Source organism: Felis catus, chromosome A1 (genome assembly GCF_018350175.1).
Source record: "Felis catus isolate Fca126 chromosome A1, F.catus_Fca126_mat1.0, whole genome shotgun sequence".
Classification (NCBI taxonomy): domain Eukaryota; kingdom Metazoa; phylum Chordata; class Mammalia; order Carnivora; family Felidae; genus Felis; species Felis catus.
The window spans coordinates 128,570,121-128,596,751 of NC_058368.1; the positions used below are offsets into that span (position 1 = coordinate 128,570,121).

Sequence of the window (26,631 nt, forward strand, 5' to 3'; positions counted from 1 at the left end):
GGCCATAGGTTTCTGGGTCCATTTCTGGGTTCTCTATTCTGTTCTATTGACCTGAGTGTCTGTTCTTGTGCCAGTACCATACTGTCTTGATGATTACAGCTTTGTAGTATAGCTTGAAGTCCGGGATTGTGATGCCTCCTGCTTTGGTTTTCTTTTTCAAGATTGCTTTGGCTATTCAAGGTCTTTTCTGGTTCCATACAAATTTTAGGATTGTTTGTTATAGCTGTGTGAAGAATGCTGGTGTTATTTTGATAGGCAATGCATTGAATATGTAGATTGCTTTGGGTAGTATTGACATTTTAACAATATTTGTTCTTCCTCCACTACATTTGCTTTTTAAGAACATTTAACAACATGGGCAAATATTCAGTATCAACAGGCAAAAGGAGGATATAAACCAAAGAGTCATAGTGTGAGGGAAAAAAACTAGATGGACCTTCCACCAGGTATGCTTTGATTTTTCATTGAAGTAACCCTGAAAAAATTTTAAAAAGGGAACGGTGGTGGAAGAAGTCCTATCCCAATTATGCAAACATTTCTAATAGTAAACTTTTTTCCTGCTCTGCTGGTGCAATTATTTATTTTTTTTATTATTGTTCATCTCAAAAACTATTTGAAGCATGATACAATTAATATTTTTCTAAAAAAAGAGGAAAGTTTCTAGATAAAAGGAAAATAAGATAATAAAATTATTATAGGAAATATAAATGTAAAAATATTAAAGTAAATTAGATTTAGCTGTACACTATCAAACTTCCCAAAGGGAACAAAATTCTATAGACTGCATTGTTAAATCTAGAATATACAGTTACACTAATTGTGGATGATGCAAAGATATTTTCAAATGTTCAGTGCCCTTGATCAATTTAATTTCCTGAGAAGGCAAGATACACACACACACACACACACACACACACACACTCACACACACACACACATCTCTAAGGTAACTTGGTCAGATAAGTTTACAAGGCAATATGTGGTTAAGTATTGCCACACTGGTACAAAGGAAATTCTGTAGATGTTCAAAGAAGAGAGCTTACAAGAGATAGCACTTAAATTAGAATGACTAATAAAGACTTCAATTAAATGGAAAAAATTTGAAATACCGAAGTTTTGGGGATAAGTGTAGGTACTCATTTGGGAAATTAGATTAAAAAAAAAAACTCAACATGTGAGACTAACTTGACAACCAGTCCTGTCAATCCTCAACAGTTGAGTATATATTTCCTTTGAATAAAGAGATTCTCCTATACAATTACAATGTATCCAGCAAAATATAAAAATTCACCATGTATTACTGCCAGCTAATTCTTAGACTCCTTTCAAGTTTCACCAATTGTCTGAATAAACGTCCTTTATAGCAGAAGGGTCCAGATTAAAATCACATGCTACACTTGGTTGTGATGTCTTCTAACTTTCCTTCAGTCTGGAATAGTTCTTCACTCTCCCCATTGGCTTTCCTGGCATTGACAAATTCGAAGATACACACCAGTTATTTTGTGGAATGTCCTTCAAATTTTCTTGTTTCCTCATGCTTAAATTCAGGTGATGCAGCTTTGTCAGTACTATCACAGAAGGAATATCATGTAACTGGGTTACTAATTTTGATTATTTAATTAAGGTAATATATGTCAGGCTTCTTCAAGATAAAAGTACACATTTTACCTTTGCAATTAATATTTTGCAGGGAGGTACTCTGGGACTATGGCAATATCCCACTCCTCATTAGACTTCCAATTTATTAGTTTACCTACTTATACCTGAATGGATTCATGGATTCCTATTTTAGTCAATGGGTAAAATCCGTTATTATCATTATCTATTTTGATGTTACATATATCTTGTTAGATTTTTATATTTATGATCGAATTACTATAAATATCAATTTTGTCTTCAGATAGTAAATTCTGTATAATATTTAATTTGGAAAAGGGTTCTGCTGCTAAATAGATGCAAAGTATTATCCTATTTTATTTTTGAGACTTATAATTATTTTCCTTTTCAAAAATCATAATAGATATAATGGGATAAGAGTTGGAAGCTTTCTGATATGGTACAATGATTCAAATAGGAGTGCACAACACCTAGAGAAATGGTATTAGGAGGCAACTTGCCTCAGGTTCCTGGGTGTCCCAGCTTGTCTCAGCTATTCCAGGAACTGGTGGGCATCAGTATCTTGGCACACTTCTAGTCCATTATAGGCACACCTGTTAGGAAGTTCTGATTTGGCGGAAAGCAATAATTTATAGTCAGGATACCCAGTTTAAAATCTTAGCTGTATCTCTATGTGGCTCTGCACAAGAACGGAGGTATAGTATTCTAAGAATTTCTTTGAATAGATAACCATGCTCTGTGAATAATTACTTGCAGCTTGGGGCAAGTCATGTCACTTCTCTGGTGTTTTAGTCTTCTCTCAGAAGTAAAACTAAATTATGGGGCGCCTGGGTGGCGCAGTCGGTTAAGCGTCCGACTTCAGCCAGGTCACGATCTCGCGGTCCGGGAGTTCGAGCCCCGCGTCGGGCTCTGGGCTGATGGCTCGGAGCCTGGAGCCTGTTTCCGATTCTGTGTCTCCTTCTCTCTCTGCCCCTCCCCCGTTCATGCTCTGTCTCTCTCTGTCCCAAAAATAAAAATAAACGTTGAAAAAAAAATTTTTTTAAAAAAAAGAAGTAGAACTAAATTAGAGCAGCACTAATGACAAAAGCCAAAGTATGGAAAGAGTCCAAATTTCCATCAGCAAATGAATGGATAAAGAAGATGTGGTATATATATATATATATATATATATATATATATATATATATATATATACATACAATGGAGTATTACTTGGAAATCAAAAAGAATGAAATCTCGCCATTTGCAACAATGCGAATGGAACTAGAGGGTATTATGAAAAGTGAAATAAGTCAGAGAAAGATAAATATCATATGACTTCACTCATATGAGGAATTTAAGATATAAAACAGATGAACATTAGGGAAGGGAAGCAAAAAGAATATAAAAACAGGGAGGGAGACAAAACATAAGAGACTCTTAAATACAGAGAACAAACAGGGTTGCTGGAGGGGCTGTAGGTGGAGGGGATGGGCTAAATGGGTAAGGGACATTAAGGTAGACACTTGTTGGGATGAGCACTGGGTGTTATACATTGGGGATGAATCACTCGAATCTACTCCTGAAAACATTGCACTATATGCTAACTAACTTTGATGTAAATTAAAAATAAAAAAATAAAAAAGTAAAAATATTTAACTCTTACATCAGGATACTGACCAATCAGAAGAGATAATAGCCATAGAGTGAGAGCAGGGTCCTGAAGGTCCCTGTTAGTTGCTGGGCTGAGGTATAATCTAGGAGGCCTCAGGAGAGGGGGTGAAGCTAGAGGCCACCTAGGGGGCTTGGTGCAACAGCTCTTTAACACACAGTAAGATATGTATTTGAATATTTTAATACTGGCTATTGGCATACTGATGTGTGCTGGCTGAAAAATAAGCACTGTGTCAGACACAAATTAAGTAATGAATAAACGATTAAGAGCTTTACCAGGTGATAAAATCCTTCCTAGCTCTAATAATCCATAATGTTCATTATATCAGTATTTAATTCTCATGAGCCTCAATTTCTTTACCTACAAAATAGGGAAAATACCAATATTCTTGCTCTATAAGAGACTCACTTAAAGGAACACAGGAGGTAATCTGCGCAAATATTCTCTGAAAAAAATAACCTGATTCCTTGGTAAGATGAAAGAAAAAGGTCAGGATGTTAAAACAAACATCCACAGGTTTTTAAGCATAGGTATTTAAGAAATTATGTAAATTGCATCAACTCAAAAGCAATCTGACTAGCCCCCGGCAGAAAATAAAAGAAAATCTGAGACAGATTCACATATACATAAATCAAGATACAAAAACTATATTTTGCGATTAGACACATAGTATTACAGCTTTTCCCAAAAGACTGCCTGTAAGACATTATTTTAATTTGCTAGAGATTTTCATCTGCCAAATAAATGGAGCCCATATGCAGAAGAAAAGACTTATTTCAGTCAAGTTGCACAATATTATATTGACTCATACAAATATCCCATACTATTTAAAAATTTATCCTATATTATCCTCTATTACATAAACCCTAGCTCAAATGTGGATTAAAAGTATAATTCCTCAGACTGAAATGACAATTTACTCTTTTATATACAACTAGCCTAGCAAGCTAGCTAACTGAACATTTTAAATTCCCTTAAGTAACGTTCTTACCTGGAAATGAGACTGAAATACACAGCAGTCAACACTTTTATAATGTCCCTTAAGCATAGTTATCTGTTCTCCTGAGTAAATTGTATAAACAGCAATGGTGCTACCATATGGCACGAAAACAAATTCTGAACTGCAGCCATCGGAGACAGTGAATTTCAATGCTTTTCTACTGTCATTACAAACTTTTCCATAGTTTACCTGTAGGATGTAAAATCATAGCATTACTCATTTCTTAAATCTGAATTAAAAAGACAACAAAGACTAGAAGAAATATTTACTTAAAATATTATAACATACAACAGAAAGGGTTGTATTAAATCTAAAGAAAATGATCAATGTCCTAATAGAAACAAGGGCCAATGACATAAATGTACTTTTCACATAAGAGGAAAATACAAATAGTAAAAAAAAATCCACAAAATCAAATGTTAAGCCAGAACAGAAATAAAATGCAAATTAAGGCAACCTTGAATAATCATTTTATGATTTAGCAAACATTTCCAGAAACTATGAACTAGGGGTGCCTGGGTGGCTGAGTTAGTTGAGCGTCCGACTTCGGCTCAGGTCATGATCTTGCAATCTGTGAGTTTCAGCCCCACTTTGGGCTCTGTGCTGACAGCTCAGAGCCTGGAGCCTGCTTCAGATTCTGTGTCTCCCTCTCTCTCTGCCCCTCCTCTGCTCATGCTCTGTCTCCCTCTCTCTCAAAAAATAAATATACATTAAAACAATTAAAAAAAAAAAGAAACCACAAAATACTGCATACTGTTACAAGTGAGATAAACATGTTGGTAGCGTTGTAATTAGGCTATTTCTTCTAAAAGGCCAAACGATTTATTATGCAACAAAATACAAAATGTTTTTTTATGGGGGGTGGGGTGGGGAATCACCTTTTTATTTTAAAACATTTTTTTAACGTTTTATTTATTTTTGAGAGAGAGAGAGAGCGAGCAGGGGAGGGGTAGAGAGAGAGAGAGCAGCAAAGGGGCAGAGAAAGAGTGAGACAGAGGATCTGAAACAGGCTCCGTGCAAATAGCAGAAGGCCCGATGTGGGGCTTAAACCCAGAAACTGTGAGATCATGACTTGAACCGAAGTCTCACACTTAATTGACTGAGCCACCCAGGTGCCCCTATTTCAAAACATTTTTAATTGTGGTAAAGTACATACAGCATAAAATTTGCCATCTTAACCATGTTTAAGTGTACAGTTAAGTGACATTACATTCACATTCTTGTGCAAGCATCATCATCAATCTCTAGAACTCTTTCATCTTGCAAAACTGAAATTCTGTACCCATTAAGCAAGAAAGATATTCTTACCCTTTGACCAAGAAACTACTCCTGGGAATTTATCTTAGGGAAATAATTAAACAGCAAAAACCTATATGCCCAGAGGAATTCAAGGCAGCATTATCTAGAATGGCAAAATAACTAAAAATAGATGTAAATCCCTAATAATGTTACAACAAATCTTCAGTTTATATAGTAATTAAAAACCATAATTATGAAAATTATGCCGGAAATAATGATAAAACTAATGTGTAAAAAAAGCAGAGAACACAGTGTGTATACAACTGCAACTCTATATAAATAATTATGGATTTAGGACAATAAAAATTCTGCAACCAACTATATGCCAAAGGTGCAAACCCAACAACATCCGCATCTCCTCAGCAATTGGAAACGCGAACTTTCAGCTCATACCCCAGTCCTACTGTACTAGAATCCTCATGTTAACAAGATCCCTGGGTGACCTATAGGCTCATCAAAATGTGAGAAGCTTTGGGCTAAAGAAATTGATAGTCAGAGGGCACCTGGGTGGCTCAGTCGGTTAAGTGTCCGACTTCGGCCTGGATCATGATCTCATGGTTCGTGAGTTCAAGCCCCACATCGGGCTCTGTGCTGACAGCTTGGAGCCTGGAGCCTGGAGCCTGCTTCAGATTCTGTGTCTCCCTCTCTCTCTGCCTCTCCCCAAACACTCACTCGCTCTCATTCTCTCTCTCAAAAATAAATAAAAAATAAACATTAAAAAAAAAGAAACTGATAGGTTTACTTCCTGCTGATAATTTAGATTTAGCAGTTTAGGGTAGGGATAAAATGAGTAGCTAATCATTTGAGAATTATGAGCATGAAGATCACCTATGTCTCCCTTTCCTATAGTTAATACTAGGGTCTAGACAGTAATTTACCTTTTCCTCTTTTCAGAAAGGTTAGTTGGGAGTGTGTGTGTGTGTGTGTGTGTGTGTGTGTGTGTGTGTGTGTGTGTGTGTATACTTCTATATTAACAAATACTGAGGTGCAAATGGACATGTGCTGATAATGTGTGGATACCACACTTGCCTCACCCACCCTTCAGGTTCACATGTGACAGAGATGAGCATACACCTTCAGCTATCCCACCACAGCAGTGGCAAAATGAAACATTAGAATATTAAACTTATAGTCTGGAGACTTGGGTTGTAGAAACCCACTCCATTACCCAACCCCCCTGTCACCTTTTCTTTCTCTCTCTCTCTCTTTTTTTTCTTTTTTTGCCCATTATGAGTAATGATAATGAATGATTATAATGATAATGAATGATTATAATGGAGGCTAATGAATGATTTAGCCTCCAAGTTTCATTACTCTAATCTGTTAAATAGAAATAACATCATTTACCAGAGTTACTGTGAAAAACCAGATGAAATAACACATATGAGAACACCTAGAACATAAAGGTATCCAGTTAAGTCCCTAGATTTATTAATTCCTATATATATTTAAAAGTACAACATTCTCTCATTTGTGTCTTTGATCATATAGGTGCAATGGTTCATAGAATATAATGTCATTCTATAAATAGTTGCATGTATAGAAGGAGTGTGGGGAAAAAAAAACCACACATCTTCTCAACTACAAACTCTCTGTTCCTGCTAGAAAAATTCTGAACTGCTTGACTGTGATGACCTTATTCACATTCATCAGATGACCTACCTAACTATATTCCTTCTCAAATATGAACTGGGAAGTGATGAATGAGGTACGAAGATTGAACCAGCTCTCTGACACATCTTTCTTCTTAGGTGTCCCCATTCCAAACCATTCTGCAACTTACTATCCCATCAATCTCCATAAATCACTGCTACGGTCAAATCACTTGTGGACTAAAAATTATCAATATTTTGATACATATTTTGATAACAATTTGGAGTTACCAAATTTTCAATACCTGTGGAATAAAGTTCTAATAACAGGTTAAGGAAAGGAGGAATCTATCATTTACTATTGCTTACTATGTGTCATACATTATACTAGGTGACTGTCTAAAGTTCCCATTTTATGACTATGTATGCTTACTATAAAAAGCAATGTTTGATAAATAGCATGATGTCTATTATTATGAAAGTACTGTAGAGGAAGAGGCTACTTTTGGCTATGATGTGTTAAAGGTGATACATACAGACTTTGAAAAGATTTTGATAGGGGAGGATGATATGGGACTTTGGACAGGATGATGGCAAATCCAATTCCCTATCTTATGAATCCCTTTTATTGTTCCAGGAAACATACATCTGGCCACTAAATGAATACCTGTAGTGATACAGACTCCATCACAAGGCAGCTCATTTTATTATTAAACAATGATCAGCATAATCATAATAATGATAGGTAACATTTACTGAACATCAACATTTGCTGTAAATATCAGACAAAGTGCTAAATGTTTTACATGTGTTATTTCATTTAATACTCAAAACAATACTATGAGATAGTCAGCATCTCATAGGTCTTTGGGCCAGCAAATGACAGAATCAGAAAGTGAATCTAGACTACACTAATCAAAAACCACTATGCCACAATGTTGTAAATTATTTTTCCTTCATTCCATTAAGTGATGATCACAATGCATTCTAATATAAGTGAGCACTGGGTACTTGAAGGCATCTAAGCTAGACTAGAGGAGTTAAGGAGAAGTTGTGCCTGAGATGAACCCTGAAATCTGAGAAACAGGACAGGAAGGAGAACAGTATTCCAAAGCAAGGTCTGGAGTTTGTACAACAGAATGGAAAAGCAAGAGAGCAAGGTATTTTTTAAGACCTCTAAGTAGTTTAGTATGGACAGAGAAAAAAAATGGGAAAGTGGCAAGATATAAAGCTGGTGAGTTAGCAGATACAACTTATAAAGGCTTTGTGAGCAACAGGCAAAAGCATTCGTTTTTTTTTTTTTTTTTTTTTCAACGGTTATTTATTTTTGGGACAGAGAGAGACAGAGCATGAACGGGGGAGGGGCAGAGAGAGAGGGAGACACGGAATCGGAAACAGGCTCCAGGCTCTGAGCCATCAGCCCAGAGCCTGACGCGGGGCTCGAACTCACGGACAGTGAGATCGTGACCTGGCTGAAGTCGGACGCTTAACCGACTGAGCCACCCAGGCGCCCCAAGCATTCGGTTTTAATAACCTGTAAGCACTGAGGAAACAATGAAAGACTTCCACTGGGAGATAAATTTGGGACGAGTTAGAATGTTAGAGTAATTAAATGTAGTAATCATGAGGGCCCAGAGTGAGGCAGGAAGGGAAGACAGATATGAAAAAAAATGAAGAAGGAAGAACTAAGGGGATGTCTAATTGATTTAATAGGTGGGATAAAGAGCAGGGAAGAATAAAGGATAGATTCCCAGTTTTAGACATCGGTAATAGTGAATGATAATACCAGTATCTAAAACATTCAACACCAGAATAGCTACTATAAATTTTTTGTTCTTTTGCTGTGCCAAAAGCTGTCTCTCTGTAAATTTTCCCTATAAGTACTTATTACGTTCTCTAAGGCAATGGTTTCCAAAGTACGGTTCACACACCTCAAGAAGCCTGCAAAATAATCCATTAAGGTATTAGAAGAAAACATGAGAATTTCGATTTTTAATCTCATTTTTATTAAAAATAAGAAATTAATCTTTAATTAAACCTACGTTCACGATAGTATTGCACAGAAGATATAAATAATAATATATCTACTAGAAGCATGCACTTATATATCTTTTTAAAATTAAAAAATTTTTTTCCATTGTTTATTTGGTTTTGAGAGACAGAGAGCATGAGTGGGGAGGGGCAAAGGGAGAGGGAGGCACAGAATCTGAAGCAGGCTCCAGGTTCTGAGCTGTCAGCATACCTTAACCAATTGAGCCAACCAGGTGCCCCTGTCTTTTTAAAATTTAATTTTTTTTTTAAATATTTTAAGTAAAAATTTCTTCACTTTCTCAGAATCCTTATACATTTAATACTGCTTATAATTTATCACAAGAATTATTTCCCAAAAATGTTACTCACACCTGGATTGAAAGAGTGGAAAATGTGACAATGTGGTTTTTATATACCACATTACAAAACAAAAGCAGCAAAAGCTATTGAGGTAGGTCCAGAGCCTTTAGTCACAATGGGGAAGAGGATGAAAAGTATCTCTGAAGAAGCAGAGTATCTAATCCCCAAATCAAAAGTAAAGAAAATTACTCAAAGACCACATTAAAAAATAAGCTTCAGGGGCACCAAGTTGGCTTAGTCAGTTAAGCTTCCAACTCATGATTCTGGCTCAGGTCTCATAGTTCTTGAATTTGTGCCCTGAGTCAGGCTCCATGCTCACAGTATGGAGCCTGCTTAGGATTCTCTCTCTCTCCCTCTCTCTGTGCCCCTTCCCTGCTCTTTCTCTCTCAAAATAAATAAATAAACTTAAAAAAAATAAAAATAATAAAAAATAAGCTTCAGAATTTTCTGAAGAAAACAAATGTATTTACAACCTTAAGGTTAGGAGTAGATTAAATAAACTTTTCTTATTTAACTTGTCTTTTTTCTTGATACTTATTTTTAAGATTTAGAAGTATCTACTGAAGAGCAAAAGGATAATGGAGATATAAAAGATGAATCCCTCTTAAGAGCAAAAGGGAAGCAAAAGAAAAAACATAAAGATTTACCTAAAAGGTAAAAAATACAGATTCAAAGGGGCACACAAACTCCAATGTTTACAGCACCATTATTAACAATAGCCAAACTATGGAGAAAGCTCAAACTGACTTTCCATTGACTGATAAATGGATAAAGATGTGGTACACACACACACATACACACACACACACACATATACAGACAATGGAATATTACTCAGTCATCAAAAAGAATGAAATCTTGCCATTTGCAATGACATAGATGGAGCTAGAATGTCCTATGCTAAGCAAAATAAGTCACTCAGAGAAAGACAAATACCACATGATTTCACTCATATGTGGAATTTAAGAAACAAAATAGATATGAGGAGAGATGGGAGGAAGAGGAGAGAGAAACAAACCATAAGAGACTGTTAACAATTGAGAAAAAAATGAAGGTTGATGGAGGAAGGTGAGTGAGAGACTAGATGGGTGATGGGTACTAAGGAGGAGACTTGTTATGATGAGCACTGGGTGTTGTATGTAAGTGATGAATTATTGAATTCATAAAAGCATACAATGGGTGAAGAGGTTATACCATTAAGAGTACTATCAAAGTATGTCAATGGTACAAATTCTATTGTTGCCAATGGACACAATCCATATATATCATTTTAAAACTAACAAGGGTCCTAATAAGGCAATATGATACAATAAAAATAGTTTATGGTATACCTACTATTTAACAGGTACAGTACTACTTTTGACATTCTTTTAGTATCCCTAAAATTATTGTTTAGGTACATAATAACCCCTCTTTACAAGATGGAGACACTGAAACTCTTACCATAGTCCTTCATAATGTCACCTTAAACAAACTGACTAATGTCCCAAATTACTAAATAGCAGGACTAAAACTGGTTTCCAATTCTGTTGGACCATTCTTTAAATATTTGAAAACAGCGTGTTTCCTCTGAGAATTGCTTTTCCTGGGATCAATGTCCCCAGTTGTCCTCTGAAGGTGAGTTTCTGGACTACTCTAGTCATCTTTTACTTACATCAAGTCAATTTTAAAATGTATTACATTCTAAACACACTATTCATGAAATGGACTTGCTAGCAAAAACCTATAAGGTCTGAGTATCATCTTCAAGGAGAGAAAATGGAATAAAATCATATTAACAATTTTTATATATATACTCAATACCATTTATACTTATCACATTCACCTTTGATGCACATGCCAACCTACCTTTCCAAAGTGACCCTATCACTTCTTCACTCAAAGGCTTTTAGTGGCTTTCTATTTCACCCAGAGAAAAAGCCTAAGCCCTTACAAAGGCCTCTAAGCCTATATCATCCGGTGCCTGTTTCTTCTGTTCCTCATCTCCTATTGTTCTCCTCCTTGCTTCCTCTATTTCAACACAAGAGCCTCTTAGATGTTCCCTGGGTATCCCAAGCATGCTTCTGCCTCACAGTCTTTGTATTTTCTTCCTTCCGCAGCCTGGAATGCTCTCCTTTCCAGATATCTGATGGTGCATTCCTTCATTTCCTTCAGGCCAAATGTCATCATCTTCTGAGTGAGACATACTCTGACTGCCCTATGTAAAACTGCAACTCCAACCTCCCAATACTTTCTATGCTACTTGCCTTGCTTTGCTTTTCTTCACAGCACTTGCTACAGCTAAAAGTTTCTAGTCTGAGATATGATGCAGAAGCAGAAGTACTTCATAAAGCACATGAGAAATTAGCAATCTGGTGTAAATAATTTTGGTCTTATAGTTAAATTATAATTTAGTAATAAAAGTGGTACTAAATTATAATTTAGTAATTCTCTGAAAGAGAATTAGTTAGAAAGGATGATTAAATAAAGAAATATGGAATGGGGCACCTGGCTGGCTCAGTTGGAAGAGCATGTGATTCTTGATCTTGGGGTCTTGAGTTTGAGCCCCATGTTGGGTGTAAAGATTACTTAAATTAATAAATGAAATTAAAAACAAAAAAAGAAAAGAAAGCAATATGATTAATATCAATACCTACCTTAAAGCATTAGATAAATGCTTTAAAGGGTTTGGTAATTCATTGTTGCAATAGGAGTGGAACCTAGAGTCAAGTTCTGTTGTTTTTTAGCTGTTTTAACTCACACTAGTTATGTATCCATTTATGTCTCATTTTCTCATGTGTAAAATGGGAATTTTAACAGTAACTACTTTCATAGTATTGATGTGATGATTAAATAAGACGCTATATGCTTCAGCACATATATTAAATGTTAATTTTTATTAGCACAGTATCTGACATATAAGCTCTTAATAAATATTACCTACTACTATTACCACCAAATTACAAACTTATTAGCTTATTCTGAAAGTTAATGAACCACAGGCATACCTGGTAAGACCCACAATATAAATTTTAAAAAACTATTAGAAATTAAATACCAAGTAAGAATCTAGGACATTTAAAATACATTTATTCTAATATTAAAGTACTATATGTTCTGGTACTATAACATTCATTTTAGGCTGTGTTTACAAGTCATATATAGTATAAAATTAGACTATTTAATCTTATAAGTTTAATTTATATCAATTGTTCTCAATCTTTTCTTCTCCAACATACCTGAGAGTTATGGCACACTCCCATTATGCACAGTGGCTCAGTAGAGCAGTAATTCTCCACTAAATGAGGAGAATGTGGTGGGAGGGTAATAGGGTGGGTTGTCTTGTGTCATTAGTTCACGTAATGGAAAAATACAAAAAGAAAACTGTGATTCAGAGATAAGAAAAAAGTTAAATCTACAGAAGAACATTAAGTGTATGTCACAGATCCATTTTTTCAATTTGTATTCAAAAGGTTGGAGATACTTAAAATCTCTTACTAGTGTGTTTTCTCCATTGGAACTATTCCAGAGTCTCATTCGATTATCCGTACCAACAGTAAGGAGGTGAAGCCCATCACTTGTAAAACATAAGCCATTAACTTTCCCATTATGAGCAGTGTTTGCTGCAATGAAAAATACAATTCAGTTTATCAGTTCTTGTATTCAGGACACACGTAATGCTTCATGATACAGTTATTTAAACATATTAATATAGGACAACTCTCTGAATTGCTTAAAATATACAAGTTGATTATGTTTAAAATTATTCATCCCTGTGGATTATTTGAATACAATAAGCTATATAAATTAGAACCACAAAAATAGAGAAAAACAGGAAAACCAAAAAGGAAAATATATATTGCCAAATATAATTATATTGCCAAATATAATTTTTCTTAAGAGAGTAAGTAAGCTGTGCTATCAAACTCAATTAAATGCATAGCCTGACATTAAAATTTTAAATTAAACACTTTTCAAATTTCTTTTATACTAATTCTATTTTTAATCTAAAAATCACTCCATGGACTATTAAAAATCAATAATACTAGTATTTACAATTAAAAATACTTTTAAAAAAAATGTTTATTTTTGAGAGAGAGAGAAAGAGAGAGCGCAAACAGGGAGGGCAGAGAGAGGGAGACACAGAATCCAAAGCAGGCTCCAGGCTGTGAGCTGTCAGCACAGAGCCCAACATGGGGCTCAAACTCATGAGGGGTGAAATCATGACCTGAGCCAAAGTGGGACATTCAACTGACTGAGTGACCTAGGCACCCCCGAGTTTTTTTTTTTAATGTTTATTTATTTTTGAGAGAGAGAGAAAGAGAGAGCACGAGCAGGGGAGGAGCAGAGAGAGAGGGAGACACAGAATCCAAAGCAGGCTCCAGGCTCTGAGTTGTCAGTACACAGACTGATGTAGGGCTCGAACTCATGAACCATGAGATCATGACCTGAGCCAAAGTCGGACGCTTAACCGATTGAGCCACCCAGGTGCCCCTAAAAAAACAGAAAACTTTAATAGGGAAAGAATACCTCTTTTAGTTTCAACCAAAATTTGTATTGCTGTCAAAATGACCAACTTTGAGAAAGCATAATTCTCAATAGCTTAATTTAATTACAAAGATTATTAAAACAATCATAAAATTGTATATAGTTCATTCTAAGATTTTTCTAGTCTGGAACTAATTCTGAATCAGAATTTTATCCCATAAAGATATTAAATTCTATCATAAAAATGCAACTGAGGCACTTTGTCACCTGGATAGCAGCTGACACATTTAACACAACTTGCACATTTTATTCTCATACAACAGTCCCAAAATGTTACTATTCCTTCAATTTACTATAGCTTCCTAAGGGGCACTGAATTTGTATTAGCTGACCTCACTGGAGGAAAAAAACAAAAGTAACTAATTCAGAAAAGTTTCTGCATTTGAAAATTTAGGAGATGAGATGTATCTTGAAGAAAAACAATCGTGATTTAGTTATGTACATTTAGAAATTGATTTACTATGAATGACTTTTGACTTTTTCTAAATCATAAGATTTATAATTTGTCAAGAGACATTAATTAGTTTCAATTCAAAATTTTCAATATAAACATACTATCATTGGCATGTTTCTATATTGATGTATTCTTCATTACCTGATTCAACAGCTTGTGACTTTTTTCCATTATGCTGATCAAGAGTAAATAAACATCCTGATGCTCTCCTGACATCCCATAATTTTACTCTGCTGTCAGCACTAAGAAGAAATAAATGTTACACTGACATATATAGGTAGGACAGTGACTACTCTTGCACCTAACCTTTCCAGTATTATGGCACACAGAGGTCTCAGTATATCAGTGCAAATATATTTGTATATTTGGGTTGTTGTATTTTGCCTTTTCATCTAATATTCAAAGTCAATAGTAGCAAAAGGCAGTGGAAAACATAGCAAAAAAAAAAAAAAGGTAACCTTTTTTACATCACAAGGACTGAATTCTGCTGGTTTTTATGAGCATGTTCCTCCTCCAAAACTGGACAGCTTTGAAGCTGGTTCCTTAGCAAGTTTGTTACTACATCTTTTCTACTGTTTGTTATTCAAATGTTTTCTGACAATCAAGCAGGTAACTAATTTTACTTTTGTTTAAGAATTCATTTGGCATGAATCTGGTGTTTCCTTTTTTATGAAAAAATTAAGGTAGATAATGACAATATATTTATGTTTGGTTTCATATACGCAAATCTATCTTTGCCACATATTCAAGAACTAAATTTAATGTCTCTTAGATATCAGACCCTTGTATTTATCTCAAGTAAGTGAAAAGAAGAAAGGCAAAATACTGTGGTCACACATCAATTTCAGCTTCTTTTAAAGATCTGTATTTTTTTTTAAGTTTATTTATTTTGAGAGACAGAGTTCGTAGGCAGGGGAGGGGGGAGGAAAGACAGACAGACAGACAGACAGACAATCCCATGCAGGCTCTGCACTGTCAGTGTGGAGCCCAATACAGGACCTGAACTCACAAATTGAGAGATCATGACCTGAGCCGACATCAAGAATCGAACTCACAACCAACTGAGTCACCCAGGTGCCCCATCAATTTCAGCTTCTAAACTACACCTAAAGAAAATATAAATTAGTTTAACTGATGCTATCATGTTCTCAAAAGAGACCTCAACAATATTCTAACCCGTTGGGTTTATCCAAGCCCCTTTAATTAGAAAAGGCAATACAATGAATTTTATAGGGGTACTTGAGTGGCTCAATCAGTTAGGTATCCAACTCTTGATTTCAGTTCAGCTCATGATCTCATGGTTCATGGATCGAACCCCACATTAGGCTCTGAGCTAATAGCACGGAGCCTGCTTGGGATTCTCTTTCTCTCTGTCTCTCAAAATAAATAAATACACTTAAAAAAAACCCTCAATGCATTTTTAAAGCCTATTTCTAACTTACAAATCTTTTTTTTTTTTACATAGATACAAGGCTTAAATCTTCCTATAATCTTGATTCTTTTCACAGATCACCATCAAACCTAGCTGATTAGAATAGCAAGCAAAAAGCTAGCATTTCCCATTTTCAAAATGGTTTTCTTTCTTTCCAGCTGGAGAAGGTCTGCAATGGGATGAGTCTGAGGATTTAAGCATTTTCTGAAACAGGTAAGATTTGGACATATCTGGTTCCTAACGCCGATTACTAGGTCCATTCTCATACTGATTCAAATTCCTGGTGTACTCTGAGAATTGAAAGCCTCTTTCTTAGCTTCCCTATGAGTTGAGGAAAACCAAACTAGGCATAAACAACAGAAATCCACCTTAGTATGGACCCACAACCAGCACCTAGCCCCCCACCTTCATACCTCATTAGCCAGCCTTCTTACAGCTACATCTTAACACTTGTTCTACTTCAGAAAGCACAGATTTCTTTTTTTTTAAATTTTCTTTTAACATTTATTTATTTTTGAGACACACACACACACAGAGGGTGAGCAGGGGAGGGGCAGAGAGAAATGTAGATACAGAATCTGAAGCAGGATCCAGGTTCCAAGCTGGGGCTTGAACTCACAAACCATGAGTTCATGACCTGAGCCAAAGTCAGATGCTTAACCAACTGAGCCACCCGGGTGCCCCCAGAAAGCACAGATTTCAATATCACATTCTGCAAACTATTAACAGAAGCTTCTCTGGGGACTAAACTGCTTGGTATAGGGTAGGCGGTTATTAAATATTAGCAAATTAAATCAACAAATAAATGTTGAATCAGATTCAAAATAATTCTGTATTAAAGGAAATGAATAGAAATGCTATTATTTTTAAATTAATAGTCTTACACTTTTGTAGAAAAAAATGACACAACACAATTGTTTTATAGGTAATACTAGTAGATTTGCATTGCTACAGAGATTCTCTTGTTTCCTCTGACTTAAAAGGTGAGCACCTTCAAGATAGACAGTGATGCAAAGGAAGATTTCTTATGGTGATATGACATAAAAATTCAATTATATTAAGGACCTAATTAACAAATAAATATGCATCTCATATAAATAGTGTTCTCAAAATTCTTATCATTAATTTTGAACTTTGAAACCAAATAATTTGCATGTTACCTTGCAGTTGCCAAGATATATTCACAACGTGGCGACCAAGAAACTGCCAATATTTCTTGTCTGTGACCTGCAAATACAATCGTATGAAAAGTCCTGTAAAATACTTGAAAAATCAAAAGATACACTGTAATTTAAATATGTCTGATTTTGAAGAAAGTAAACACTATTAAAAATAAATTGATATGATCATCACTTTTTCACATTTATAATAATCCGTTTAAATATTAACATGAAGTCTGTGGGGGCATTTCTCACACATAGTATCTTATTATAAATGGCTGGGTTTTGCATTGGAAAAGTCAAAGCAAGTGAGTATTTCTTTTTTAATACAGCTGTTAGATTAGAAAGTAAATGCATTAATAAATGATAGATCTCAAGCTCATTTACTTTTATCTACAACAAAAAAACACTGCAACAAACCACTCAAGATAAACATTCTAGAGAATAAAAATGGTTTCTAACTTTTCAGAAAGTTGTAATAGAAAAAGTTTTCTAAATTCATGATTGTAAAAAGCATTTATGTAAAAAATTTTTTCTAGAAAGCACAGGTGATAAGTTCATAGGATAACTTCAGCATTTTAATTCACTTTTGCCTAAACGAACTATTCAAACTAGATATTTTCATCTACCTTACATTATTAGAAATTCATTATAAATGTGAAACAAATGCTATCCATCTCACCATGTTCTCTTGATATATTATGTGCTTCTAGAGATAAATAAAAATATATATATATCTGAGTTACATCCCATCTTTTCATTGTTTAGAATCAGATGGTCTAATGCTGATAAAAGTAGGAAAAATATTTAAATTAATATATCTTAACCAAAATGATTATTATACTGCCTTTTTCTAAAATAGTTGCAATGAGGGGAAAAAAGTACCTAAATATTAGGAATATTTAGTTAGCCAGAACAATATTAAACAATGCTCTTAACACAAATGTATCAATATAAGTTTCATAAATATATATATTTTTTTAAATGTAGAAATAAGACAAGGTTTTCAGCCAGACTTTCCATATCCTTTGAGCTTACCCTATGGCCATTGTTTATATAAATGTCTCCTCAATAGTTCAGTTTTATAAGAATAATGCACAGAAGGATCTTTATCTCCTTGTTGACTTTTAACAACTAGCACAAAATACATCAGTCATGTCAACCACAAAGAATACATTGTTAGTAATGTCTCTTTTTATTGAATGGTTTACTCAAAGTAGTTGTTGTTTCAAATTAAAAAAAAATACCCTGTAAAATGTGGGAACAGGATCCAGACTTTAAGTCACAAAGTTGTACTTTGGGCCCTCTAGTACCGACTGTAAAAACAAAAACAAAAATGGTTTAAGATAATTTTATTATAAATCATCACCAAAAGGAAATAAGAAACTACCGTTATGAATCATGACATTTTCACTGCATCCATGTAGAAATCTAAAAATAGTATGCTAAAGATATACTTCAAATCATTTTTAATGCTTATAATTAGAAAATTTAATTGCAGTTATACCTTAGTACAAGTAGAACCCTATTATTGTGTTATTTTTTAACATTTAATTTTGAAGTAATTATAGATTCAAGGGAAGTTGCAAAGATAGTACAGAAAGACCCTGTGTACCTATCACACTTGTTGTTCCAATGGTTGTTATACGAGGTAAAACTATACTACAGTATCAAAACCAGGAAATTTGTATTGCTGCAATGTGTATGTATGTATAATCCTAGGCTATTGTATTATATCAAGTTATTTTTTTAGTACCTTAGTTTTTCCATAGTAATGATATGTTTCCAATCAGAAACTCTGGACACAGACTGAGTGGACCTCAAAGACAAGTTAGTGTCCAACTGTTCTTCACAGATGAAACAGCTAACTGGCATCTTGAGGTGAAGATGTTCATGCAATGCCACACAAATAACAGAATCACAGGGACCTGGTATCTGATACCAGAAAAACATTTTTTCTTTCTCACACATGAGAATTCTTGTTGCATGTGCTTTCATAAAAATTGAAGTTTAATTTTAATAACAGTCTTAGAGTAAAGGAATAATTTCCATTTTTGCACTGTGTTGAATTTAAAAAGTTGCCAAAATTTGTTCATGTACAATCTTTGAAGCTTTGGTGGGTGAAAAGTAACTCCATAGGGAATAGAAATGTGCTTTCTTAATCTGTGAATCCTAGCCACTAGCACAGTGCCCAACTTACACAATAACTGTAAAACTGAATGTAAAAATGGCATATACTTAAGCTTTTTTCTTTTTTTAAAGAACTGTGATATTCACCTGGGTTAAAATGTCAAATCAGAAGTAGGTATTAAAAGGGAGCAAGTTTCAATACGTTGAAAAGCAAAAAAGGACAGGTACAAACCTGCTACCAAACAGTGCTTGGTGGCAACTGGAGACATATGATGACTATAAACTGTTTCTTCAAAATTAAATATATCTGCAGTCTGATAATCAAAAGACATTTAAAAAGTGTAAGTTCTAATTATAATCACAAAAGCAGTTAACTTTCTATTTACTTATTCCCAGATTATCAGTAATTTTTAAATGACTGTTAGCAATTTATTTGACTTAAAACATGAGAATTTTTTAAGTAAAAAACCTATTAATTTAATTTAATTATTATTCTTTTTAATGTTTATTTATTTTTGAGACAGAGAGAGACACAGCATGAGCAGGGAAGGGGCAGAGAGAGAGGGAGACATAGAATGTGAAGCAGGCTCCAGGCTCTGAGCTGTCAGCACGGAGCCCGACGCGGGGCTTGAACTCACGAACTGTGAGATCATGACCTGAGCCGAAGTCAGACGCTTAACCGACTGAGCCACCCAGGCGCCCCAAAACCTATTAATTTTAAATCCTTTGTTATTTATAACACTCTTGTCCCTTTAGTGAGAAAAATAGTTTTTTGCTAATAAATTCCAGACATTACGAAGACACAGCCAATGGCTCACCATCTTCTTCTCCACTCCATTCAGGGATTCTTCTCCACTCTATTTAGGGAAACTTCATAATATGTACACAGGTCATCTAGCCAGAATTCTGCCTCTCAGTCCCACACCCCAGACACCCTCATCACCTAGATTTGTTCTTCCTTTGAAATCATACATTTCATGTATGTTACGTGTGACCACAATCTTCCATCATTTTCAGCTTTATTTTTCCCAACTACTTCTAAGACACCGAAATAAAACCCAGAACTCCTATCAGTTCCTCTTGACTTTGCTTTTTTCCCCCTTCTTCAGCTTGGATTCCAAGGTTCAATTCTTCAACTGCCAATATCTTCAACTTCAACCCTGGATGACTCCAAATGTTTGCCTTCTCTGAACCTATATCCAGGACAATCTACATCAGAGGTCAGCAAACTTCTGTAATCAGCAGACTGTAGTATATATTTTAGGGTTTAAGAACTACTACTCATTTCTGTCATTGTAGTGTCAAAGCGGCCACAGACAACAAATATGTGTTGTAATAATGCTTTATTTTACAAAAATTTTATTTTACAATGCTTTATTTATTTTGCAGCATTTTGCTAGTATGGCAAACTGGCATCACTATAAAAGATCATTCATCTCAACTGGGCTTTCAGTATTGACTGCCAGTCCTATCATATTATAATACTATTCCCTGCAATATTCATAGCTCTTTCAAACTTCTCCATTCTCCACAAACATGGCCACTCGATCGACTGTAACCAGCAATCTGACCTTTTATTACAAAGAGAAAACAGGAAGTCATTCAATGAGAATTCTCTTAGTGTCTTATCAACAAACCGACAAACACATTTGCTTCCATCTATCCTTTTTCCTTCTTCATTCCTGTTATCATGGAAAAATCATCCTTTCTCATATTTAAAGTTACTATCCCCACCTGTGCTTAGATCCCCCACACCGCTGTCAGAAATCTCGCTCTATACATAATATCCTCTATCTCCAAGATATCTATAAACTCTCCCTTCCTACTGGCTCATTCTCATCAGCATTTAAAAATATTCATGATTTGGGGCGCTTGGGTGGCTCAGGCAGTTAAGTGTCCAACTTCGGCTCAGGTCATGATCTCATGGTTCGTGAGTCTGAACCCCACATCGGGCTCTGTGCTGACAGCTTAGAGCCTGGAGCCTGCTTCAGATTCTGTGTCTCCCTCTCTCTCTCTCTCTCTGCCCTTTACCTGCTCGTACTCTGTCTCTTTCTCTCAAAAATAAATTAAAATATTTTAAAATAAATAAATAAAAATGTTCATGATTCTTTTTTTATATATATAAAATGTTTAAATGTTTATTTTTGGGAGATAGAGAGGGAGAGAGAAGAAGGGAGGGAAAGAGCGGAGGAGGGGCACAGAGAGAGGGGTCAAGGAGGAACCGAAGCAGGCTCCATGCTGACTGCAGAGAGCCCAATGCAGGGATTGAACTCACAAACTAATCGATCACGACCTGAGCTGAAGTACAATGTTCAACCAATCGAGCCACGCAGGCGCCCCCATGATTCTTTCATCTTAAGAGTAAAACAAAAACCTTTCATTCTATATTCCTCCTAATTAATCTTTCTTCTTCAAATCCAAATTTTGGCCATCTTTGACTTCCTATCTCCCACATATTTCTCAACTCAGCACAATCTTATTTTTATCTATACTACTCCAATTCACACTACTCTTCCAGTATCACTGATACCTGCTGTCATCAAGCATAGTCTTCACCTTACCAAACCTGTCGGTATTACGAAATACAGCTGGATACTGAATTTTCCTTAAAATAATCTCTTCTGCAGGCTTCCATGATACAACATAGTCCTGATTTTCCTCTTACACTCTCTGGCCACTCCTCTTCATTGTCTTTTGCAGGCTTTTTTTTGTTCCTTTTCCTGTCTTATTAATCTTGTCTTCCTCATGGTTTTGTTCTATGTATTCTTCTCTTCAACTGCCACTTATATGGTATTTTCAGGGCAGACTACCTTCCTAAATAGCAGGAATCTATTTAGGATTATTTTCATTTGGATTTCCTGTGAATCCTTCAAATTTAACAAATCTAAAATTTAACTCAACACCCACCTAAACCTTTCTTTATCTTAGTAAATGACAATATAATCTACCCAACTGCCCAAGTTAGTGAACTTGAGGATCATTCTTTTTTTAAATAACAGCTTTATTGAGCTATAATTGACATACCACACAATTCATTCAAAGTATGTACTTGAGCAGTCTTTAGTATATTCACAGAGTTGTGCAATCATCACCAAAATCAATTTTAGAGTATTTTTATCACCCCAAAAAACCCAATTCCCATTAGCAGGCACTCCCCATTTCTCCCTACCCTCTGCTCTAGAAAACCACTAATCTACTTTCCATCTCTATAGATTAGCCTATTTCTTGACATTTCATAGAGATGGAATTATACAATATGTGGTCTTTTGCAGTTTTTCATTTAATGTAATGTTTTCTTTTGTCTTCCTTTTTTCATTTCCTTTAGCATAATGTTTTCTTTTTTCTCTTTCCATTTCATTTACCATGATGTTTTTAAGGTTCATTCACACTGCAGCATGTATCAGTACTTCACTTCTTTTTATTGCTGAATAATATTCTAGTTTATGGCTATTCGCTAATCAGTTCATGAACATTTCATTTATTTCGACTTTTTGGATATTTTGAACACAAACTCATTGTTCATGAGTTCGAGCCCTGCATTGGGCTCTGCACTAACAGCTCAGAGCCTGGACCCTGCTTCACATTCTGTGTCTGCCTTGCTCCCTACCCCTCTCCTGCTTGTATTCTCTCTCTCTCTCTCTCTCAAAAATAAGTAAATAAACATTAAATGTTTTTAATGAATAAGATTCTTGAATATATTCAACAGTGTTTATTCAACTGTTACATGTTTGAACTAGGGATTCAACTGGCATGCAAAATAAACACTGTCCCTGCCCTATTGCAAGGAGCTTCAGTTTATCAAGAAAAACAAATGATTAAACAAGAAATAACAGTAAAGTCCAAAAGGGACTATAACAATGAAAAGTGTACAGTGTTTTAGCAGGGCCACATAACCTATAGAGAATTCACAGAAGTCTTTCCAGAGCCAGTGATGCTCTGGCTTTTCACTGAGATGAAAGTTGATGAATAGAAATTGGCCAAGTCCAAAGAAGGAGGATGAGACTTCTAGTCGAGGGAACAGCATGAAGAAACTCTTTCGGGTAACAGTAAACATGACATTTTAAAAACTGAAAGATGCTAAGTATGACTAGAGTGCCAAAGAACAGTGGCCAGAGATAAAGCCAGAAAGATAGGCAGTATATGTATCATGAGGGACTGAGGGACCTTATAAATATTAAGTAGGCTGAATATTTTCTAGGAAAAAGTAAGCTTTTAAAGCAATGACAAAAAACAAAAAATGAAAACATCAAATTGGCATTTTAGATATGCTGCCAATTGGTTAGAAGATGGCCAAGAGGAGGGTAAAGAGACCAGGTAGGAGGTTGCAGTAATCCAGCACAAGTCAGCAGATCCTGGCTTGCCTAGAGTAATGGCAATGGGATAAATAGATATGAGAGGTTATTTACAGAGAATTGACAGAAATTGCAAGTTGATTAGCTATCAGGACTAGTGAAAAATCAAGAATGGCCTCCAGGGAAATGCAAATAAAAACCACAATGAAATAACCATTTCGTTCGTATTAGAATTGCTGAAATCAAGGCAGACGATAAGTGTTGAGTAGGATGCAGATAAACTGGAACCCTCATAAATTATGGGTGGGAATGTAAAATGTTTTAGAAAACAGTTTCTCAAGGGTTAAGCATAGACTTAGCATATGAGCCAGCAATTCCACTCTGTGGAAAACATAACTCCACACAAAACTTGTGCATTATGAACATTTGTTTGTAGTGGCACTCCAGAATTTTATTCATTTTTAAAGAACATGGCCTGGATACTGACATCTGTATTTTCTGATTTATGTTCCATTATGCAAAATTCTAAGAAAACTCAGAACGAGAAAAAGTTGTTCTCTATCCTAAAGTGTTATAGAGAAGACTGTAGAAAAGATATCCCTTTAAGCCATATCATATGCTCAAGCTAGAAAATACACTTATGGAAAACTCAGATGAAGTAAAGGTATGATAGATATGTAATTAGTGACAGGGACAGAGAATGTGGAGAAGGACAGTATCACACCTTCTTTATCTTTCTTTGTACCAAGGAAGAAATTATTTGTATAAGAATTTATTTCTTATTGGATACTTCCAAAGTTCTTGTTAATAAAATGCTTTGTCTATTTCAGACAGAATTATGAATGCATGAAATACTATTTTGAGTTGGCAAAAACATTTACGTTCTAAAGAAGTCAATGTTAATGAAAGAAAATGCAAACATATGGCTTATTAATTTTAAAATACTGTTAACTGAAGTGTAACAAACATACAAAAAGGTCTACAGATCATAAGTGTACAGTTCAATGAATTTTCCCAAAGTAACCACCACCTGCATTATAAGATAGAATATTATGAACATTACATTACTAGCACCCCTAGAAGGCTCTCTAGACCCCCTTTCAACCCTCAACAAGAAAGACAATCACCATACAGACCTCTATTAATCTTGATTAGTTTTGTCTATTTTTGAATAGGAGTTATATATTAGGCACTCTTTTGTGTCTGGTTATTTTGTCCAATGTTATATAAAATTCATACATTTTGTTGATAAAGAAGTGAGCGTACCCTTGTCAATGCTGGACAGTATTCCAGTGTAAAATTAGACAGATTTCATTGGACTGTTACTGGACATTTGGGTTATTTCCAGTTTTTGGTTATCATGAACAGTGCTGCTATGCGCAATCTTATAAATGTCCCTTGGTGAACATACGTATGCATTTATATACTCAAAAGTATATCTTTAGGGTAATAAGATATCCACATATTTGGCTTCAGTTGATAACAAATATGTGTACCAATTGTAATCTCATCAGCAATAGATACACTTGTCATTGTTATCAGATCCTTTAATTTTAGCCATTCTGGAGGGTATAAAGAGGTATCTCATTGTGGATTTACTTAAAATATCCAGGTGCTCAATTAATAAAGAGAAATGCATTTATTTATTGGCTATTTAGATACCCTCTTAATTGAAGTGTCTATTCTAATGTTTTGCATGTGTCAGATATATCATCTCCCATTCCATGGTTTACTTCTTTATTCTTAATGTTTTTTGATCAGTAGAGCTTCCTAATCTTAATGTAGGTGAATTTATCAATTTATCTCTTTTTGGTTTAAACTTTGTTTTTATCTACCTTGAGTCATGAAGATATTTTCCTATAAGCTTTATTATTATTATTTTTATTTTTACACCTGTCATCTACCTAAAATTGGTAGATTTCTTTTCTGTCTGGTGTGGGGTAAGGGTCAAGATTAGTTTTTTTATAGATACCTGGTTGATCCAGCACAATTTATGGAAAAGACCATCATCTTCACAATGCACTGTAGTGTTACCTGTGTCATAAATCAAATGACTGTATATGTGTGGGTGTGTTTCTTGATTATCCTGTTCCACTGTTTTGTTTTTCACTTGTACTGATCTCACATCAACTTAATTAGTGTAATTAATTTACAGTAAGTCTTAGCTGGTCACCTTCCATAAAAGAATCTGAAAATTTTTATTACAAGTGCATTGATTCTATAGATTCTTGGTAAAACTGGTATGTTTACAATATTGAGCCATCTAATTCTTTTTTTTTTTTAATGTTTATTATTTTTGAAAGAGAAAGAGAACAAGCAGGGGAGGGGCAGAGAAAGATTCCCAAGCAGGCTCTATGCTGTCAGCACAGACCCCAAAGCACGCTCGAACTCATGAACCACAAGATTATGACCTGAGCCAAAATCAAGAGTCAGACACTTCACCAAATGAGCTATCCTGGGACCTCTGTGGCTTCAAATTCTTCAATATGGCATATCCCACCATTTATTTAAATCTTAATTTCTGTCACCAATATTCTCCAGTGTTCTGTGTGGTGTTGAGTGGTCTTGAACACTTTTCAATTTTTTACTAGGTATATGATTTTTGATGCAATGGTCAATAATAATACTTTTGAAATTTCCTAATTCTTTGCGCCTAAAATTCAGAAATACAACCGACCTTGTATCCAGCAGCTTTGACAAATTTAGTCATATTAATTTTAGTAATTGGTTAGAGATTCTTTTGGATTTTCTATGCTCATAATCGTGTCATCTATGAATGACAGTTCAAATTCCTTTTAATTCTTTCCTTTGCCTTATTGTATTGCCTAGGACTTCCAGTATAATATTGGACGCAGGAGATAATAGAGATAACTCAAAGGAAAAGCTTTCAATAACTTACCAACAAATAAAATGTTTGCCATAGGTGTGTTTTTTTTAAAGTAGATACCCTTTAACAAATTAAGAAATTTGTAAGTTAAGAATTTTTAAAGAATCAGGTGTATTGACTTTTATTACAAAGTATGATTTTTTTCCTCAACAAACTAAATATAGAGGCAAAGTACCTCAACATAGCAAAGAATACA

At 34.9% G+C, this 26,631-nt stretch overlaps 1 protein-coding gene across 7 annotated transcripts in view; it reads right to left on the reverse strand.

Annotated features, from left to right (window-relative positions):
• ERCC8 (ERCC excision repair 8, CSA ubiquitin ligase complex subunit) overlaps positions 1-26,631 on the reverse strand; it is a 62,231-nt gene that overhangs the window by 12,224 nt on the left and 23,376 nt on the right. For 5 of the 7 annotated variants that reach the window (XM_045061069.1, XM_003981000.6, XM_045061066.1 and 2 more), the window contains 6 exons: positions 19,489-19,570; positions 18,374-18,442; positions 17,127-17,193; positions 14,676-14,776; positions 13,031-13,155; positions 4,263-4,460 (listed from right to left, as the gene is read on the reverse strand). In XM_045061069.1, coding sequence (XP_044917004.1) covers positions 4,263-4,460; positions 13,031-13,155; positions 14,676-14,776; positions 17,127-17,193; positions 18,374-18,442; positions 19,489-19,570 — 642 coding nt within the window. The remainder of the gene's footprint in view (positions 1-4,262; positions 4,461-13,030; positions 13,156-14,675; positions 14,777-17,126; positions 17,194-18,373; positions 18,443-19,488; positions 19,571-26,631) is intronic. The other 2 variants (XM_045061065.1, XM_045061071.1) reach the window with 2 other exon arrangements.